This window comes from Balaenoptera ricei, chromosome 17 (genome assembly GCF_028023285.1).
Source record: "Balaenoptera ricei isolate mBalRic1 chromosome 17, mBalRic1.hap2, whole genome shotgun sequence".
Taxonomy (NCBI): Eukaryota; Metazoa; Chordata; class Mammalia; order Artiodactyla; family Balaenopteridae; genus Balaenoptera; species Balaenoptera ricei.
Window position 1 is genome coordinate 70957596 of NC_082655.1, and position 14438 is coordinate 70972033.

Consider the following 14438-nt stretch of genomic DNA (forward strand, 5'->3'; position numbering starts at 1 on the left):
CTTTTTTGGTGGCAAAAATATTCATTACCATATTCTTCCTACCACACAAAGTGGAAAGACCTATAGAGCAAGCAGGGATACATTAGAAGAAACATAAAATGAACCAACAATTTTCCTAATTTCACTAATATTTTTAGTAGTGTCCGTGGATTAAATAAAAATTCCCCAAACTTCTTTTAAAGGTCACCTTGCTTAGAACAGACTGTTCTCGTGGCAGGCTATGCGAAGATGGAGCTCCCTTTTCCCAAAGTGATCTTTCTCCAGCTATCATCTCAGAAAAAATAATCATAATAATAATTTAAAAAATTAGGTCCTCACTTGTGTTTTATCTTGGCTGAGCATGTACTTAATACTTTACGTTCTGCAGATGTATGGGTTACATCCCTTCTCCTGTAGCACAGGCTTCCGTGATGAAACATCACACCTGTGGAAGAGGTGGGCAAAAAAGCCTCACAGCGGGGCCCACAGAGGTTTCCGTCCCTCTAACAGTGGGATGAGGGAAGCCTGCAGTGAGGGGATACCTTCATGAGCAGGCACTTTCAGCCTAAATGAATGTTATAGACGCTTGGAAATCAGAGTTCAAATGTTTTTGCTCAGTCGTGGAGGGGAATTTTGTGGAAAAATAAAAATATTAATTTTGTCAACACTTAAATCCACTTGAAGCCAGAATTTCTCAAATTGTGCTTTATAGATCACCTACACCAGAATCTTAACAAAAATTAATGCAGGTTCCCGTACAACTCCCAGAATTTAGTGCCACTGTATCTCAGGGGCTGGGTTAGGGACCTGTGTTTAGGCAAACCCTCCAAGGGCTTCTGCTGCACAGAAATGTTTAAGAAGAATTGCTGTAGGTCAAAGGCTCCCACATTTTAGCGCAGAACATCAGAGGGTCTTGAGGGCTTAAAAAAACACAGATCACTGGCCCTACCCTAAAGATTCTGGTTCTGGGGCCTGAGGGAGGCCCAAGACTTTATATTTTTAACAAGTTCCCAGATGATGAAGGGGCTGACGGTCAGGACTACACTTTGAGAATCCCTGTGCTCTGCCCAAGAAAGTAGGAAATTCTAAAGGCACTTGCAAAGACCTAGGAATTGCGGTTTGGGACCTTGAGTCTTTACCTCTTAAAGACTCAGAAAAGGGTTTGTATACCAAGGAATTTTGTTCTTTGTTTTTTTTATTTTGTTTAATTAGAATTTTTTTCCACAAATAATTTTTATTTTCCCACTAAAATGCTTGCAGTTTTCGTCCATCCATTCAGGATTCTCCAAGGTTAAACAAAATCACTTTTCCTTTATTTTGTACCTGTTATACATGAAAATGTTGTAGATGAACACAGCTGATCTCTGACTTCAAAGATGCCTGCATTAATTTGATTTCGATGACCTCTTGAACACCAATGTTAGCATACAACAGTTACCAGGAGCTAAAGCTACAAAATAGGTAAGGGATGTGACCAGACTGTGTGCTAGAGATTTTAATTAAGCCTTAGTGACTCTGAAGCTGGACTTTTCTTTAAAGGATGTTATGAGAATTCAACATAATCTTGAAAAAGTAAATCTAAATCCAGGCCTTTTTCCAAGCTAAAGTACTTATACTTATTAGCAATGTAAGCATGCCTGGAGGATGAGAAAGATATATGTTGTTAATGTTTACCCCCCGGAGACCCGCCTCATGTGCTCATAAACATCATCATATTTTCTCTAACCAAAGATAGTACTGTACACCTCAGCATAATTCATTTTTACGTAGTGCTAATGACATTAGTAAAAGAAAATGTCAGCCAAGCTGCAATAAAACATTTCCAGACTAATAAAAGTACTGTAATTGAGTCAAACGCTTTAAAATTACTGGCTTTGAAAGGTTAAAATAATAAGTGATCACAGATCCAAGAAATACAATGCTCAAGACATTAGCAGAGACATTTTCTACCGTATCATAATTAAAGTCTCAGGGACTCCTCAGTTTAGATCCTGTAAGGTGATCCTTATAGGACCGCCTTTGTTAGGTGGCTCCTCTCTGAAGAACAGAAAGTTATATACAGGACCAATAATGCAGCCATCTTAGGAAATTCTTAAAATTTTATATTTTGCTTTGTAATGTATTTGTTACATTACATGTACACATGTATGTCCAAATTATTCCACTTGGACATAACGACCTGGTCTTTTTTTTTTTTTTCTTAAATATTTATTTATTTGGTTGCACTGGGTCTTAGTTGTGGCTCTGGGCTCCTTAGTTGTGGCATGCGAACTCTTAGTTGCAGCATGCATGTGGGATCTAGTTCCCTGACCAGGGATCGAACCCGGGCCCCCTGCATTGGGAGCGTGGAGTCTTATCCACTGCACCACCAGGGAAGTCCCACGACCCGGTCTTTTGGAAATGCTTTAAACCAAACATAAGACACACTGTGAAGATCTACATTCCCAAAGACTGGAGCTGATATTGGTCTAATTTTCCCAGCAAGCCACCTTCTCAGAAAATTTTTCTACTTATTACACCCATGACAGAAGCAGACACAATCATGTCTCAGGAGTAAGGGAACATATCATTTATTGAGCTTTGTGATTAGGTGCTTGACATACATTATATTTTGTCCTCACCACTCTCTTGTGAGGTAGGTATACTATTATCGCCATTTAATCTGTAAGGACATAGTTCAGAGAAGTAAAATTTTCCTTGAGCTTCGTAGTAGTGAGCGGAGACAAGATTGAACCTGAGGAACATCTGACCCCAGAGGTTGTGTGCTCTCTCCCCCATACTGGATCATCCTAACATGAGTTATATTACTTACACCTTCTCCTACACTGGAGAAGGTAGTATGTTTGGGCTTAAAAGCTGAGCTAGAGTTCCCAGGAGAAGCACAAATAAACAAGAGGCAGTAAAAGGTCTGAACAAAGACCTTTGGTATCAACTCTTTCTGTTAACAAAAACATGAGAGCAAGATTTGCTTCAAATAATCCAAAGTTAGTGGTTACACACGTGTACTTTGTGCCAAGAATTTGTTTCTAGGTCAGTTAAAATTTTGGAACTGAACTGTTTCTAGTTCACTTGAAATTTTGTAAATTATATATTAAATGCATTAAGGGAACGAATTATTTAGCAAAAACATGGAGTCAATCCCTTTGTTGAAAGAAAGAATATTTACATCCTAGTTTACCTCCTTTGTAAAGTTGGGATTTCCACTTCATAATTCATCCACTTCCACAAATGTTAATTTCAAACCTGTGGTACACAAGGCACCGTGCCAGGTGCTACAGGGGATGAGTGGAACAAAGACATTGTCCTCAGAGCTTAGAGCCTAATGGTGCATAAGTTAAATAGCAAAAAAAAATTCTACCAGAAAGCAATGTATAAGTATCGTAAGAGAATTATTATCAAAGTGCCATGAGATATTAAAGGAGAAAGAACCAACTTCTAGGTCTGGCAGTCAGGGAAAGCTTCGTGAAGTGGAAGACATATGAAATGACTGAAAGGATGGGTACATTTTTGCTAAGTAAGATGAGAGAGGTGAGAAGGAATTTCTGAGTACAGCTGGGTTAGAGCTTATCTATTATCAATAATTCTAATCAAGTCAAATTCTTAGTGCTATAAAATGCAATCAGGATATGCATTTATTTGTCATCCACTCCAAAGGCTTTACGAGAACATATGATTAAACCACACATATAACAGGATAGTTAAAGATTATATGGGAATGCCTATACTTTCTGCTTAACTTTTCTATAAACCTAACACTGATCAAAAAAAACTAAAGTCTATTATTTTTAAAAATAAAGGTAGATTCTGTTATACTACAGTTAAATTTTTGTTTTGTTTTAAGGAAAAATCCTCAACACTTGCATGCCTGACATTGTCACAGGTGGCTTGCATTATCTAATGGACGATCCGATCCAACACTCCATCCTCCTCAACTTCAGGGTTCTTCAGCTCAACTTTGCTGGCTCCACTCACATCCGTGGAGTCCCCCAGATCTTGTTATCACCCAGTTCTAAATTTTTAAATTCCAGTCGCTCTCTGATCACCTCCTCTGGTCGTTCCAAACCGACCACTTCCTATTAAACTGCTCTTTGAAACTCACAGAAGCCTACATTCCACTGACCATACCAATTTTCCCAATTTACCCTGTTTAGCTTAGGATGCCATCATCCCATCAACCACTCTCTTGTGCACACCTCAGATGCTTTGCTCCAGTGTCCTGTTGAACTCTTCCAGCAACAGCTCAACCCTTGGTAAATCTGCCTCTTCTCCCCTTTCTTTACCCCAGATAGTTATCCCAGCTGAAGAAACTCATAACACCATGCAGAGTGCTCCCACTACAAATGGTCTGCAACCTCAATCATGCCCTCAACACAAGGCAGCTCTTCCACTGTCCACTGAACAGTCATTGTCAACCTTCTTCAGTCTCCTGAAGCCCTCTGTCTGACCCACTTCCCTCTCACTCTTAGCAGTGAGACTTATCTCCTCTGCAAAGAACTGAGAAGTCATCGTGTTATTTCTCCCAACTCGAGCCCCACACCACTCTGAACACATCCACATCTGTACCCTCTCTTAACCCTTCCTTCAGCTCAGTTGAAAACGCATCCCTCCTCCAGACCAACGCTAATACCTCTCTTTGTGCCCTGAGCCCTATTCAGGCTCTCAGGGGCTACTTTAAGGAACTTGCTCCTTTAATTATCCCCTTTAGCTAATTTTTACCTCTCTCTCTCTCTCTCTCTCTCTCTGTCTCTTGCTGACTCTCTCTTCTCAGCATAAAAACATTCTCAAGTCTCTTCTATTTATAAAAACACAAACCCTCCCTTAAACCCAGACCCCTTTCCCCGACACAGCTACTTTCAGTTCTCTTCCATCCTTTTCCAAACCAAGCTAATGGAAAGAATAATCTACTGCGTTACCTTTCAAGCCACAGTACCAATGTCCAAAGCAAGACAGGGAGGATACAAAAGTACCCAGGTTTGATATTGTGTTATACATAATGACTCCCTTCATGACGTCACTCCCAAACTCTCCTAGGACTTCCTTCAAGCTAGTAGACAAGCTACTCATGTCCCTGCCTGAAAGACTGTTTACAGTATTTTCACATGATTTTTCTCATTCTAATGCCATTGCCAGGACATCTGGTAGGAGAGTATGTGCAGTTAGAGTCAGATGGACATGGACTCCTGGTTACCCCCCATCTGTGTTTCTGTCTTACCTCAGTTTGGGCATCACAGAGATATAAACGTTCAGCAGTTTCCCCCTCCTCATGAGATCTTAGTATAATCTGCATGTTCCCTTGAAACCCACTGAACTCACAACGTTTTATTTCTAATGAGCTCCCTCTGATTACCTTCCCTTTCACTTTCAAATGGATTCCTCTCTGAATTTCTGCTCTGCTTAATACTCAGGTGGCATTCAGAAATCTAAAGGAACTTACCTCCACAGTGACCTAATCTTTTCTCTGGTAGTTAAACTTCTATCCAAGTTTAACTACTACTTGATCCTAAGATTATATCGATAGGAAACACCTAAGGGCTAATAACAGCTTTTTAGGAGACGAAAGAAGGAAAAGACTACCATGTAAATCAAGACACCAATTGAACGTGTGTTCCAATTTACGAGACATTTACATGTGGAAAGAGTAGCTGCTTTTTGGAATATAGAAAATCCAGTATTTGTTTTTACTTCTTACTATGCAAGACACTATGAAGGGATATAAAGTGATACAGAGCCGGTCACATATGGTACCTGCCCAAAGAACTCCCCGACTGAATAGGGAGACAGAAATCACATACAATTCAAATGCAAACCAAGTATTCCAGCTGAGTTGTTAAGATCACCATTTTTGGAGTTAAATCCTGTCCTTGAAGCTACTATGTTCCAGAAGGGGGAGGTGCATAACAAACCATCAGGATTCTGGGGAATGATAAAGAGTGTTACCACTTCAGTACCAGGAAGTGAAAATCTTACTCTTATTCAACAGGAAGTGGATGCTTTGGAAGAACTAAGCAGGCAGTTCTTTGGAAGAACTAAGCAGGCAGCTTTTTCTGGAAACGGCTGATCTCTATGCTACCAAGGAGAGACTAGAATACTCCAAAACTTTCAAGGGGAAATATTTTAATTTTCTGGGTTACTTTTTCTCTATTTACTGTGTTTGGAAAATTTTCATGGCAACCATTAATATCGTTTTTGACCAAGTTGGGAAAACTGATCCAGTCACAAGAGGCATTGAGATTACTGTGAATTATCTGGGGATCCAATTTGATGTGAAGTTCCGGTCCCAGCACATTTCCTTCATTCTGATTGGAATAATCATTGTCACGTCTATTAGAGGAGTGCTGATCACTCTTACCAAGTTCTTCTATGCCATATCCAGCAGTAAGTCTTCCAATGTCATTGTCCTGCTATTAGCACAGATAATGGGCATGTACTTCATCTCCTCTGTGCTGCTGATCCGAGTGAGCATGCCTCTGGAGTACCGCACCACAGGCACCGAAGTTCTCCGAGAGCTGCAGTTCAACTTCTGTCACCATTGGTTTGATGTCATCTTCCTGGTCAGTGCTCTCTCCAGCATACTCTTCCTCTATCTGGCCCACAGACAGGCACCAGAGAAGCATATGGCACCTTGAACTCATGCCTCTTACAGACTGCTACAGGCCAGTGGTGTCAGAATTTGGATATAAGAGGGGAAAAATGGAGGGGACCGGGGCCTAACATTTTTTTAAACTGACAAAATGCTGTGGTAGCATATTCTACCTCCAGCTTACACCTTCCTCCTCAGATGATACTGTGATCATGAGTAGCATCAGCTAGAAATGAGAGAGAGAAGTAACTCAAGCTAGTACTCAGCCAAGAGCACCCTGTTTGGGTTTGAGGCTGGTGCAGTATGCTGGGTGGTGGGGCTGAAAAGAGCCAAGAAACTAAGGGGAGAAAATACACTGGAATTCTGGGGTAAGAGGGATCTAAGGGAGCTGGGCCAAACACATGAGATTCTGTTTAAGTCAAGGATCACATGGAGAAGGTTATGACGTTCCCTTGAGATTGACTATCATTAAAATCAGAGACTGTTAACAACAACAACAAAAAAAACTCAGTTAAATCCTGAGTGCAAATCTTTGCCCAGTTTCCTCATCTATAAAGTGGGAATAATGATCCCTGCTTTGTAGGAGCGCTGCAAAGAAGAAATGAGATGGATGGCGAATGTAGAGTTTAGCATGGATGAAGCATATTGGAAGTTCTCAAGGATAAGTCAGTGGGATTTGGGCTGTTATTAGCTTTATCATGATTATGGAGGGGTAAACCAGATATGGTATGGATTTTAAGGAAGAAGAGCTCACATATGCTTGGGAGACTCAAGACAGACTTCATTCAGTAGGTGGGCTTTGAAGAGCCTTGGAGAACGTGTGATATTTCTTTAGGGCAATGTGGAGGAGCTGCATCTCTCTGCAATCCTGGCATAGGGACCCAGAGCCTGCCCGTGTAACCACCTTAAGAGTCATGGGCAGAGATGAAACTTTGTATATGTTAAAATTTACAATACTTGTTTATGATTGTACCTGGTCTATTCATTTATTTAATAAATTCCTATTTACATCTTTGATTTGAAACAGGCGATACTTGTTAAAGTGCTATAATATCCATAGTAGTCCAAAAAGCAAGTAAAGGGTATTCTGAATAAGTGCTATTGTAAAATAATTTCAGAAGCACATACTTGTTATTAACGACAGGCAGTGTATTATGTACCTCTTGGCTTGTCATCCTGTCTATGGAGTACATGTTGTAAAGGAAGAAAAGTGGGTAATTATGTTTCACATGAACATCAAATTGAGTGTTCCTTCCTTGTAGTTTTGTAAAGTATAATCGTGGCAAGATTGTCCTTAGTTAATGCCAGGAAAAGTGAAAAATAAATGTCTTTTTAAAAATGTCTCTTATATAAACAAGTAAAACCTGTTAAAGTGGTTTGCAGTCATTAAGCATAGGTCAGTTCCCATTAAAACAAACTCCATGGATAAATCTGAATTATTTTATGTTGGTATTTTGTTGTATCAAATATTGCTTAGCATGAAATTAAATATATAAAGTTTGCATTGGAGCAAAATAAATGTCAAAATTATTATTAATTTATCCATTGTTGGCAGACTCAAATAATTTTGCAATAAAAGAGTTTTAATTCTTCCTATATTCATCTTAATGGGTGCAAGTTTATGGCTCAAAAAATGAACAAGTGAATTTTTAATGTTTTTATATAAATAGAGAAGTTAATTTTTGTCTCAGATGTCTATTTTAATAATTGCCTTCAAGATACTTATTAGAAAAATGCAGTTGAGATTTTGTTATAAAGATTTGTGTGTTCTTCATAAAAATTACCTAACAGGTTCTAAAAATATAAATAAATAGATAGATAGATAAATAAATAAATGAAAACAAAAACAAAAAAATTATCTAAGAGGTTCTAAGATTCATTAGCATTCTATATCTCAGTCTCATTCCCAAGGAATTTCTTTGTAATAGGACCTTGTTTGGAACTATAGTTATTGTCTGGGTTTTAATAGTATCACTAATTATTAAAGTTTGATATAAAATTCTGGACTCTAGTCATTTGAGGACATTTCTGATATATCTTGTGGATGTGATGTTTGGAATACTCTAACCTGATTTTGGAAATAGAGCTGATCGTTGTCTAGAGAAGCACTACAACTTTCTCCTCCACCTACTCTCTCACCTTTAGTAGGCTCACATCCCATTTAGAGCCATTCCTCAGTTCTTTGGGAACCTTTGCCAGATGTATTAATCAAGTTTTGCCGTGTACCAAAAAATTCTCAGTGGTTTACGATAACAAAACTTTTACATCTTGCCTACAGGTTGGCTGGGCAGCTGTGGCAGCCATACTCTGAGCTGTGAGTCAGGTTCAGGTATGTTCTATGGGTCTTTCATTCTGGGATACCATAATCCTAGATTACTTGGGACACCACATACCATAGTGGAACAGAGACAGGCTTCCGAAAATAAATAGCCCATTGCAGAAGGGGAAGCAGTCACAGATCTGTAGCAATTCTAAAATCTCACTGGGCAAACATTGCCGAGTTCCCAACCTGGAGGTAGGGAATGTTCCTTGCTCAGGCTCCAATTCTCTTCCCTGGGAATAGCTCTTCTCTCCATTGTTCTCATGGCTCTTGGCTCCACCTTGGGGGAGGTAGTTTTCCATTACCCCTTTTGGTCACATCTGAAGAAGTATGTGTCCTCCCCGGCAGCTGAGCAGCTTCCTCATCCTGCTATCTGCCTCTAGGATGTTGGGGACCTTAAGGTCTTTTTTTTAAAAACAAAATCTTAATTGAGAATAGTTTTAGATTTACACAAATGTTGCTGAGAGAGTACAGAGAGTTCCCATATACCCAACACCATGCTTCTCTTATTAGTAACATCTTACAGTAATATGGTGCATTTGTCACAATTAATGAACCAATATTGATACATTATTATTATCCTAAGATCTTTCATTATGGCTCAAAGAGTCACAATCTCATTTAGGGAAAAAAAACAAAAAATCACAGTCTTTTTTAATCCTGGCAAGGCTGCTTTGGGACTTAAATGTCTCTCAGAAACTATTAAAATTTTTTGTGTGTGGATTCAAGTTAGCTCCGTGAGGCAACAGCCATATCCACATCATTTTCAAGTCATGCCTCCCTCTCTCTAGACTTAATTACAGATAGTTTGAGTTTATCAAGTTTTGTGAAACCTAGTCCTTATTTCTTTTCTACAAGTTATTTTGTCCAGATGAAAGAATTTATTGGGTGCCACCTTAATCCATTCAAATGTTTTACAGAGAGTACGATGGTGACTTTTATTTGCTCTTTGTCCTGAGACTGGGTCTTATTAGTATCTTAATCAGCCTTTGTGGCTTTAAACATTTCTCAATTTTTCTTGTTCTATTTGAAGATGGGAAACAGTTCTATTTTAAAATTTACAAGTCTTGGAATTTATGGAGTCACTCTTCACTCTTTCATTCCTGCTTGCAAGCAGATCAGTGCCTTGTTTTTTTTTTTAATTTTCCTTGAGCTGGATAGTTGTTAATTTGGTAAATATTTTTTTTTCTTTAATTAATTTATTTATTTATTTTTGGCTGTGTTGGGTGTTCGTTTCTGTGCGAGGGCTTTCTCTAGTTGTGGCAAGCGGGGGCCACTCCTCATCGCAGTGCGCGGGCCTCTCAGTATCGCGGCCTCTCCTCTTGTGGAGCACAGGCTCCAGACGCGCAGGCTCAGTAGTTGTGGCTCACGGGCCCAGTTGCTCCGCGGCATGTGGGATCTTCCCAGACCAGGGCTCGAACCCGTGTCCCCTGCACTGGCAGGCAGATTCTCAACCACCGTGCCACCAGGGAAGCCCAGGTCAGTGCCTTCTTGAAAGACCTTATGAAAAGCAACAACCAACTCATGCTAGTAACAGTGTATCCTGAAATCTCTTCACCCCAAACCACGCATTCATGAGTTGTATCCTCTGCCTTCAGGTTATCTCAGGTGACAGTTTCACCACATATTTACTGCTTCATAAGATGGAGCATCATTTTTCCAGTTTCCAACACTTTCTTGCTGTCTGCTGTTTAGTCCCAAGACCAAAGACACATATTTTACGCTTTCGTCTCAGTAGCATCACATTTTCAAGGACTAATTTCTATGTTAGTCGGCTTTTACTGCAATAATGCTGTGTAATAAACAACCCCCAGATCTCCATGACTTATAAAACAAAGGCATCTGGCTCATGGATCTTAGGTTGCCTGCAGTGGTTCTGCTCCGACCTGCAGGTGGTCCAGGTCTGCTTCTCTGCCCCTGCTCTAGGGCCTAAGCAGAAGGAAAAGGCTCTTTTTATGGCAAAGGGCAGGAAGGCAAAAGGCTAAGCTAAACCACACAAGCACAGTTTAAGTCTCTGCTCACATTTTATTGACCAAAGCAAGTCACACCGTCAGACCTAATGTCAATGGAGGGAGGAGAGGAGAGAGCAAATAGTTACATGACAATAATATACTCTACCTCACCGGACAAAAGTCTGGCCTCCAGTATTCATCGTTCAGGTGGTCCCTGAAATGGAGGGGAGTTGGAAGGCGAGGGGTAAAAATATGGTTAGGAAAAGATTTTTTTACATCTACTGCCACTCAAAGCTTTAATCCCCGTTTTCCTCCCTCTTAAATAGCTCCTTTCCCTAAAAGACCAGCCAGAGCTGGGCTGCGTCAGTATCTAATTTCTGAGGGGAGTACAGAGACTTTTCAGCTCCACACTTAAATGCTCCTCGGCACTCCCCAAGGGCTGCTGTCTTGCCCTTCACCAGTTGTGTCCATCTCCGCATGACCCAGAGATTTCTCTTCCCAATCCTGCTACCTCTGCTGCATATGAGAATCCTCTTTTACCACCTTCTTCTGAATGGGATGATCCTTTTGCCTTTTTCAGGAACTTACAATGTGCTGCTGGTCTCTCAGTCCTTTCCTGGCCTTGGGCAGAGAGGAGGACTGAGGGCAGAAGGGCTCTGCTTTGGTCCTGGCCATGGCATCCAGTTTCTCAACACCAAAGCCAAGGATCCTGGCCCCGCAGATGTACCTTTGCACATGTCCCTCCTGGGGTATTGGACAGGCCTAGCCACACTTGTAATCCCTACATTTTTCTCAGTGCCCTCCTCTCTTCACCCCCCACTGGCTCCAGTTCTTGTAGGCCATCGTCACCTCTAGCCTGGCTTCCTACAACAGCCTTTGAGCCCGGCTTTACCTCCAGCCTGCCCATCTCCAAACGCTCTCCATTCAAAGTGATCCAGAGTAATCTCTCCAGGGTGAAAATTTGATCTTGCGGCTCTCTCAGCTTAAATCTTCCAATGTTTTTACATTTTGTCTCTAGTAAATAAAAGATGGCTTTCCACGTGTGCCACGCCCCCCAGCCTGTCCCCAAATATTCAGCTTTGGAAAAGGATCAAGTTTCTCCCATGCACTCAGACTCCCACACCTGCAGGCCCCTGGATGCCAGGGAAATGGCCCTGGTCACCCTGCTGGATGGACCTCCTGGGCAGGAGGAGGCCTGAGAGCCTCAGGGCCCCACAAGCTCCCCCCCACCCCAGCCCAGCTGCCACGCACCACTCCTGACCTCCCCCAAGGGGGAAATGGCTACTGACAGGGATGGGATCACACTGCTGGGTACGTGGCGTCAGCGCCACAAATTGTGACACTTAAACGTCTGTGCCCATTTGATTCTGTCTCTGTGGTATCGGGAAGTAAGTAAAGAAAGAGCTGCTGGGAAGTCAGTGGAGAAGGGGAAAAAGTTAACATTTCAGGAAATGTGAAAAAATTCTCTTCTTTAGGGTTCCAGAAACTAGAAGAAAACAATTCCTGTCTGAGGTGGGAGTAGATGACCCCATGAGGCACTTTCTTAAGATTCTCTGGCAGCATTACTGGGAGGTGGAAGACGTCCTTTAGCATTCCTTCCATTTCTGTGCACGAGGAAGTAAAGAGATCAAAGCATAGTCACGAAGTTGATAGCATGTCAGGAATAATCCATAAAAGTCATGTTTACTCATTAACAGATTCCTCTTCCCTGGACAGAATTACTGTTCTCTTTGGAAATTATTTTAATCAAGGCTTTTTTTGTTTTCAAGTAATAAACACATCAAACAGGGTCAAGCAAAGCAGTGTGGTTATTGTGAGGATTCTAGGGTATCTTATAAAACTCAAGGTCAAGAAAGTGGGTCTTGTGAGTAACTCAAATGAGAAACTGGCTACTACAGTAAAATTGAAGCCAAATATGAGCAGTATGTGTTGGTATTCATGTTTCCCTGTAATTATTAATGCCAGTAGCCCAGGAGACCAAATGCTGGACTTGTCAAATACCAGCTGTATCCAGCTTCTCTTTCTCCCTGAAACTGACCCTCCCACCACTTTCTATGCAGGGAACCAGCATGTACTTGTCCCCTACACATGGCAGCTGCCGGTGGAACCAGATGAAGGCATATGATCCAAAAGCAGTTTACCCACTGCTGGCCAGAAATACCATGAGGTAGATCAGTGCAAAGGTCTCGCTCCAGCAGTATCAATGGTAGTTAGCCAAGCCAATTAGTTTAGGTTCCTTTGGATTGTGGGGAATATGGAAAGGTTGGCCGGTGAGTAATAAAGGTAAATGGAACCAATTTACAGAGGGACACAGATAACTTAGCTAAGAGACCATGTTGGCTCAGAGAGCTGGAGAGAGTCATTGGTCTCTAGAAATGTCTTTCCCAGTTGTAGTTTATAGGTGTCAGTGTTAGTTTGCTAGGGCTGCTATAACGAAGTACCACAGGCTAAGTGGCTTAAACAACAGGTATTTATTTTGTCACAATTCTGGAGGCTAGAAGTTTGATACCAAGGTGTTGGCAGGGTTGGTTTCTCCTTGGCTCATAGATAGCTGTCTTCTCCCTGTGTCTTCACAGTGTTCTCCTTCTGTGCATGTCTGTGTTCTAATCTCCTCTTTTTATAAGGATACCAGTCAGATTGGGTTAGGGCCCATGTAATGACTTCCTTTTAACCTAATTACCTCTTTAAAGACCCTATCTCCAAATACAATCACATTCTGAGGTACTGGGCGTTAGGACTTCAACATATAAGTTTGAGGGGGCCCAATTCAGTCCATAACAATGCCACCTCCCCTTTTTTAAGAGTCTTGTGTAAGTCTATGCAATCAAAAGAACCTAACAAACTGTATTAGGACCCTCTGTTGTAAGCAGCAGAAAACTCAGTTCAAACAGCCTTAAGGAAAAAGGGAATTTATTGGCTCAAGTAACTGAGAAGTCAGGAGTGTCATTATCTTTAAGTATGTCTGAATCCAGAACTCAGATAATGTCATTTGATTTGTCGGGGTCCTGGCAGGATTAGATGGCTCCATCCAATTAGGTGTTTGGTTTTTTTTTTTCAGGCAAGGCTTTACTGGGGCCCCTGCTGCAGCAACAGGGGGCGGGAACAAACAACAGGTTCTCTTGCTTGCTCACTCCCTGAGCGGGGGGGGGGGGGGGGGGGGGGGGGGGGGGGGCAAGCTTGTTCCTTATATGGGGTGAGGGTAGGGGTGTGTCCAGGGGTTGGGCCAGAGGGTGGCTTAGGTGTTTTGCCCACCCCTTGGTGGTGTTGTGTGCAGATTTTAAAAAGAGGACTACTTACAAAGATGAGAGCAGGGTTTAGGGAAATTACAAGGGGTATTGAAGTGCCAGAGCAAGTAACAGTTAATAGTGGGACATCGTTACCATCTCTAGGCCTAAAGGAGTAAAGCAAGTACGGATCCTGGAACCTGAAGACAGTGAGCTATATGAACAGGTCCCCTGACAGAAGCCATAGCCTTCAGCAGAGAGACAGTTAATCTGAGGGGACCCCACAGAAAGGGACTGGGAAATAAATGATCTAATGTCTCTGATCTCCTGACAGCATTCCCACCTCAAAGCCAAAGGGGAAGAGAGGTAGATCGAGTCCATTT

General features: G+C 41.5%; 2 protein-coding genes across 4 annotated transcripts in view; both read left to right on the plus strand.

Moving 5' to 3' along the window:
* The window catches only part of PDE7A (phosphodiesterase 7A), a 361811-nt gene that overhangs the window by 122510 nt on the left and 224863 nt on the right, over positions 1-14438 (plus strand). The window lies entirely within an intron of this gene.
* On the plus strand, positions 5852-6611 carry LOC132351800 (Golgi pH regulator-like). Its single transcript, XM_059901807.1, is given in 2 exon segments — positions 5852-5971; positions 5973-6611. Coding segments are annotated over 2 exon segments (753 nt in total). The 3' UTR covers positions 6606-6611.